The 6,580-nt window shown below is 55.9% G+C and overlaps 1 protein-coding gene across 1 annotated transcript; it reads right to left on the bottom strand.

Annotated features, from left to right (window-relative positions):
• Positions 1-2,496: 2,496 nt before the first annotated feature.
• On the bottom strand, positions 2,497-6,580 carry EAH_00055100 (zinc finger (C3HC4 RING finger) protein, putative; the record flags this gene model as incomplete). The annotated part of the gene is made up of 3 exons (XM_013393897.1): positions 2,497-3,479; positions 3,703-4,744; positions 5,297-6,580. Coding segments are annotated over 3 exons (3,309 nt in total), but the record flags the coding sequence as incomplete, so codon positions are not given.

Genomic DNA, 6,580 nt, shown 5'->3' with positions numbered 1-6,580 from the left:
CTTGACGAAGCAGTTGCTGCTGCAGCAGAGTTTATTTTAATCCTCAAAGAAGAAGGAAGTCGTAAATATTCAAAAGCCGCAGCTTCGCAGCAGCTGAAGCAGCAGCAGCAGCAGCAGCAGCAGCAGCAGCAACACGCACAAGTGAAGAAAAGAAGACCCTACCTAAAAGAAACAGAAGCAGTATATATAAATAAATATATAAAAGCAGGAAATAGAATCTACAATAATTGCTGCTACATGAATGAAGATGCATACAGCAGCAACAACAACCCCTAAGCTGCACACCCAGCACGAACCACTTTGGTCCTGGCTGCTGCTGCTGCTGCTGTTGCTGCTGCTGCTGCTGCTGCTACTACTGCTGCTACTGCTGCTGCTACCTACCTGCCCTGTTGCTGCTGCTGCAGCTGCTGATTTTAATGACAAGCCTCGGCTTTAATAAATACCGATCAAAGAAAATAAAGCATAACCAGACAATTTGCCCGCAGACGCCTTTGCTGCTGCTGCTGGCAGTTGCAGCAGCTGCTGCTGCTGCAGCAGATGCAGCAGCAGCAGCGGCGAGCCCAGCTGTAGCAACGCCAACAGCAACAGCAGCACTAGACGCCTCCGCTCCCGAAATAGCTGCTGTAAATAAAAGCAGCATATTTTTTTAATAAATAAAAAGCCTTCTCAATTTAAAGCTTCTACGTCCGCACCTTCCTGTTGCTGCTGCTGCTGCTGCTGCTGCTGCTGTTGCTGCTGCTGCTTGGGGGCTTGGGTGGGCTGCTCGCTTTGCAAGTCTGTTGAAACCTCAAATGTGTATTTATCTGTTAGTGTTTATCTCAAGGAGCTCTATATTGCTGCTGTTTAGGGAGGCGTTGCTGCTGCTACTGCTGCTGCCGTTGCTGCTGTTGCTGCTGCTGTTGCTGTTACTTGACGGACATTGCATGTCAGCAGCAAACCTGTGGCCTTGCTGTTGCTGCTGCTGCTGCTGCTGCAGGAAGCTGCACCCCACACAGCTTTCTGCATGCATTCAGAAACCCTTCTTTGCCTTCTTAGAGGGGGGCCGGGGGCTGGGATCGTCCGATCCCACGCGCGGGATCGTCGATCCCAGTGGGGTCCGGTCCTCATAACAATCAGGGAGCGCAGCTGCAGCAGCTGCTGCTCTCAAAGCATGCATGCGTGCATGCATGCACGCAGCTATCTAAGGCCTACTGAGGTGTCTGTACACCTCAAAGAAAGCCCGGGCCTCAAAGGAGGCAAACATCGCCCCGCCCCTCCTAAGGACCTCCTCCACTGAAGCTGCTGCTTCATGCTACTGCAGCCATGCTGCTGCTGCAGCGGTGCTGCCCTGCGCTACGATGCTGCTGCAGTGCTGCTGCAACGGCGTCAGCTTGTTGCTGCTGCTGCAGCGGGGCGTGTGCTGCAGCGGCGACTCCTGGCTTGTCTCTGCTGCAGAGTTGCTGCAGCTTCTGTTCTATTTCTTCTGTTCATTGTTTTGTTCAGTCAAGCAAAGAGGGGCATCCGACAGCTAGCTAGCTAGCTAGACAGCTAGCTAGCTAGCTAGCCAGTCACCTAGCTAGCTAGCTAGCCAGTTACCTAGATAGCTAGATAGCCAGCTAGCTAGCCAGACAGCAAACTAGTTAGGTAGCTAGCTAGCCAGCTAGTTTGCTGTTAGCTAGCTAGCTAGCTATCCAGACAGCTGGGACCCCTCTCTAGTGCGTGGTAGCCGCATGCAGCCACAGCTAGCTGTTTCTAGCTGTACGTGCTGCAGCAGCACAAGGTCTGGCCGCGTATTGCTGCTTCCGTGCAGTGTCTCTGTTTGTCTCCGTCTGTCAATCTGTCTGTCTCTCTCTCTCTCTATCTGCCTCTTTCCTTCTGTCTCTGTCTCTGCATCTACATATATATATATATATATATAGAGAGAGAGAGAGAGAGAGAGAGAGACAGACAGACAGACTGACAGACAGAGACAGAGACAGAGAGACAGAGAGTAAGAGAGAGACAGATTACATATACAAATATAAATATAAGCATAAATAAATATAAATATATATAAATATAAATATAAATATATAAATATATATATATATATATTTATGTTTCTCTTGTCTCCTTCACTTTAATAATTTCGGTGTACTGGCGTTTGTATTTAAATACAAATAAAGACAGCCGTTTACTGTACAGAGATGCCGATACACCTCAGCAGCAGCCTGCTGCAGCACGAGCTGCAGGCAGCAGCAAAGCAGCAGGGCCTTCTTCTTCCACCCCCCAAAGCAACTACTAAAGGAGACAGAGAAGGAGACAGTCTCAGCTGCAGCAGCCAACCACCTGCTGTCAAATGCACGGTTTGCTGCTGTTGCTGCTGCTGCTGCTGCTGCTGCTGCTGCTGCCCATGCGTCGCTGCTTCTGTCTCCTGTTCTCAGCAACACAGCTCTAGGGGAAGCTCGCAGCAGGGAGCTGCAGCAGCAGCAGCAGCAGCAGCAGCAGCAGATGGGGATATTTGCTGCCGCTGCTTCCCTAAGGGCCCCCACCGCCCCTCCAAGGGACTTCCTTTGAAGTGCCGACATCCGGAAGGAAGCGTGCTGCTGCTGCTGCTGCTGCAGGTGCTGCTGCTACTGCTGCGGGTGCTGCTGCTGCTGCTGCTGCTGCTGCTGCTGCTGCTGCTGCCGGTGCTGCTGCTGCAGCAAATCCCCCAGAAGGCCTCACCGCAATCCCAGGGGCACCGCGGCCCAACTGTGCAGCGCCAGCAGCTGCTGCTAGAGGGACAGCAGTAGCAGCAGCAGCAGGAGCAGCAGCATGAAGACCCGCCAGCGTCCCTCGTGGTGGTGGTGCTGCTGCTCCCGTTGCTGTTGCTGCTGCTCCTGCTGTCGCTGTTCGCGCTGCTGCTGCTGGTGCTGCTGCTGCTGGTGCTGCTGCAGAAGGTCGCCGTGTGGCTGCTGCCTCACCCGAATGTACGGCAGTCGCTGAGAGTGTTCTCTGTGGAGTTGCTGCTGCTGCTGGTGTTGTGGCTGCAACAGCAGGTGCTGCTGCTGCTGCTCCTGCTGCTGCTTGAGGAGCTGCAGCAAGAGAGGCACTCGCTGCCCTATATCCAGCACGGGAAGCTGCAGCTGTGAGAGACGCCGCTGCAGTCGGTGTTGCTGCAGCTGCTGGGGTTCTTACTGCAGCAGCAGCTGCTGATGCTGCTGCTGCGGGAGTTGCTGCTGCTGCTGCTCTGAACTGGCCGTTGGCACTCCTGTTGCTGCTGATGCCTCGAGGCGATGCAGCAGCAGCAACAGCAGCAGCAGCAGCTGCAACAGCAGCACCGCGCTGGCTTCCAGCAGCGCAGGGGCTCGCAGACCTTTCTCTTTGCAGGGATCCACGGCTGCTTTGCTGCTGCTGCTGTTGCTGCTGCTGTTGCAGCTGCTGCTGCGAAGGCGAACGGCCCGCTGCTGCAGTCTCCCCATCCAGCAGCAGCGACACCTCCGTCAGATGACCTCGTATTCCACTCAATGCGCCGCCGCCTGCAGCAACGCAGCAGCAGCAGCAGCAGCAACAGCAGCAGCAGCAGCAGCAGCGCACACCATAAGTGCGGGCAGTAGCTACTAGAGATAGCAGCAGCAGCAAAGCGCAGCAACTGCAAACAAAGAACAGCTGCAGACGCTGTACCTCCCAGCAGCAACCCCCCCAGAAGCAGCATGGTCACCAGCAGCAACAGCAGCAGCAACAGCAGCAGCAGCAGCAGACCGTCATCTCCGTAGTTTCTTGTGGTGTAGTAAACGACAAGAGACTCTGTGGGGTAAGCCAAAGACAGAGGGTGGAGAGCAGCAAGAGTTATGTTAGGAGAGAAGGGCAAGCGATGCTCCTTCGTATACAGCCGCAGCTCCCCAATCTGCTGCTGCTGCTGCTGCTGCTGCTGCTGGCGGTTGAGGCGAGCTGCGATGAAGCGGCAGAGCTGCAGCACCGTGCTGCTGCCGTCTGTGCACAATTTGTTTTGCTGCAGGAGCGGAAGCTGAGGCAGCAGCGGGTCGGGGATGAGTTCAAACCGTAGGCGCACTGCTGCTGCTGCTGCTGCTGCAGTGTCTCCCTCTGCTGCTGCTGCTGCTGCTGCTGTTATAGCACTTTGCTGCCTCCGCAGCAACACAGACAGCTCCCGTCGCAGCCGCTTCCTCTCTAGAGGAGGCAGCACAGCTTGCATAGCCATGGTGAGGTACTTGCAGTTGCCTGCTGCTGCTGCTGCTGCTGCTGCAGCTGCTGCTGTTGCTTCCGCTGCTGTACCAGGCGCCTTCCCCTGCTGCTGCTGCCGCTGCATCGGCTGCCCCGAAGCATCGATATAGGGGGGTGGTGTGGGGGGTCGCAGCAGCAGCTTTGAGTACACAGGACTGCTGCTGCTGCTGCTGCTGCTGATGCTGGTGACGCTGCTGCTACTACTACTGCTGCTGCTGCTGCTGGTAGGCGTCCCTATAACCTTCTTTAGTGGTTGCTGCTGCAATTCAGTAAAGCCATCTACAAGGCTGCGTTTGCAGTTAAGAGAAGCATCTGTTGCTGCTGCTTGCATCTGCGGATTTGCTGCAATTCCCGCTGCTGCGGCGGCAGCAGCAGCAGCTGCTGCTGCTGCTGCATGTTCTGCTGCAGCACCCTGATTTGAATGAAGCCTCTGGTTTGCTCTTGCTAGCAGCAAGTTGTGCTGCTCTTCAAAAGATTTAAGTGAGGGGAACAGCTTCTCTATCACCCGATCCAGCGCTGCGTTTGGGCGCAGACTCCGACGAGAAGCAACGTGAGAACGACACTGCAGCAGCAACAGCAGCAGCAGCAGCAGCAGCAGCAGCAGCACAAGCAGAAGCAGTATAAGCAGCAGCAAAAGCAGCACAAGCACGAACAGCAGCAGCTGAGGAAGGAAGACGGAGAGAGGAGAAGGCGGGACCCCAACGCCTAAACCCTAAACCCTAAACCCTAAACCATAACCCCTAAACCCTAAACCCTAAACCCTAAACCCTAGACCCTTTCTCCTCTACCCCACAAGCCGTATAAACCCTAAACCCTAAACCCTAAACCCTCTCTCGTCTACCCGACAAGCCCTAAACCCTAGAAATCCCTATCCCCTAAACCCTACCCCCTAAACCCTATCCCCTAAACGCTAAACCCTAAACCCTAAACCCTAAACCCTAAACCCTAAAGCCTAGTTGAGGTGTATGTATACCTGGGGGCATTCTCTGATGCCGATTCGAACGCATTTTTCAATGCACTCTGCGCAAAATCTGTGTAGGCAGTTTTTAACGACTAAAGTTTGTTTAATAATAGACATGCAGATAGAGCAGCACAAGTCTTCTCTTAAACGAACGCCGTTAAAGGTCCTCCGCTGCTGCAGCAGCTCCGCAGACACCCGACGCGCTCCTGCTGCTGCTTGCAGCAAAGATATTGAACTCGGAAGCCGCTGCTGCAGCAAACGATAATATATCCAATCCCGACCCCACAGGGTACCGTGCTCCTTATCATATGCTAGCCACTGTCTTGAACGCTCACTCAACCTGCTGCTGCTGCTGCTGCTAGGGGTGCTGCTGCTGATAGGGGTGCTGCTGCTAGGGGTGCTGCTGCTGATAGGGGTGCTGCTGCTGATCGAGGTGCTGCTGCTGCTAGACGTGCTGCTGCTGCTGCTGCTGTTGGCGGTGCTGCGGCTGCTGCGGCTGCTGCTGCTGGTGCCACTAGTGCTGCTGCGGCTGCTGCTGCGGCTGCTGCTGCCACTGCTGCTATTAGTATAAAAATTGCTGCTGCTGCGGCTTGTGCGGCTGCTCGCAGCAACCGCAGGTCGGGAAGACGTAGCAGCGCTTGCTGCTGCTGCTGTTGTTGCTGCTCCTGCTGCTGCTGTTGCTGCAGCTGTACGAGCCTTGGATGCTGCCACACCAGGCTCAGGCTTTCCGCTGCAGCTGCTGCTGTTGCTGCTGCTGCTTCCTTTGTTGCTGCTGCTGCCCTGACTTGCCCCTGAGAGAGGTGCGCCTGCTGCAACGCCAGCCGAACCAACAGAAGCAGCACCAGGAGTTGCTGCTGCTGCTGCTGCTGCTGGCTGCCGCTGGGAGCTCCGAACACCGATGGCTGCAGCACCTGCCTCCTGAAGTTGCTGTTGCTGCAGCTCCTGTTTGTGTGTCCCCTGCTGCTGCTGCTGGTGCTGCAGGGGCTGCTGGCGCTTCACTTGCTCCTGCTGCAGTGAATGCTGCTGCAGTGGCTGCTGCTGCAGTTGCTGCTGCGGCAGTTGCTGCTTCTGCAATGGCTGTTGCTGCTGCCGTGGATGCTGTTGCAGTGGTTGTTGCTGCAGCTGTTGCAGTGGCTGCTGCAGCTGCTGCAGTGGCTGCTGCTGCAATCGCTGCTGCGGCAGCGGCTGCTGCTGTACTGGCTGCTGTTGCAGCGGCTGCTGCTGCTTCTGTGGCTGCTGCAGTGGCTGCTGCTGCTGTGGCTGCTGTTGCTGCTGTTGCAGTGGCTTCTGCTGCTGCTGCTGCAGGAGCTGCTGCTGCTGTTGCAGTGGCTGCTGCTGCTGCAGTGGCTGCTGCAGTGGCTTCTGCTGCTGCTGCTGTTGCAGTGGCTTCTGCTGCTGCTGCTGCTGCAGTGGCTGCTGCAGTGGCTTCTGCTGCTG

This window comes from Eimeria acervulina, genomic scaffold, assembly GCF_000499425.1.
Source record: "Eimeria acervulina Houghton genomic scaffold, Eah_scaff1080, whole genome shotgun sequence".
Taxonomy (NCBI): Eukaryota; Apicomplexa; class Conoidasida; order Eucoccidiorida; family Eimeriidae; genus Eimeria; species Eimeria acervulina.
The sequence above is the reverse complement of the archived record's forward strand: the minus strand, read 5'-3'. Positions and strand labels throughout refer to the sequence as shown.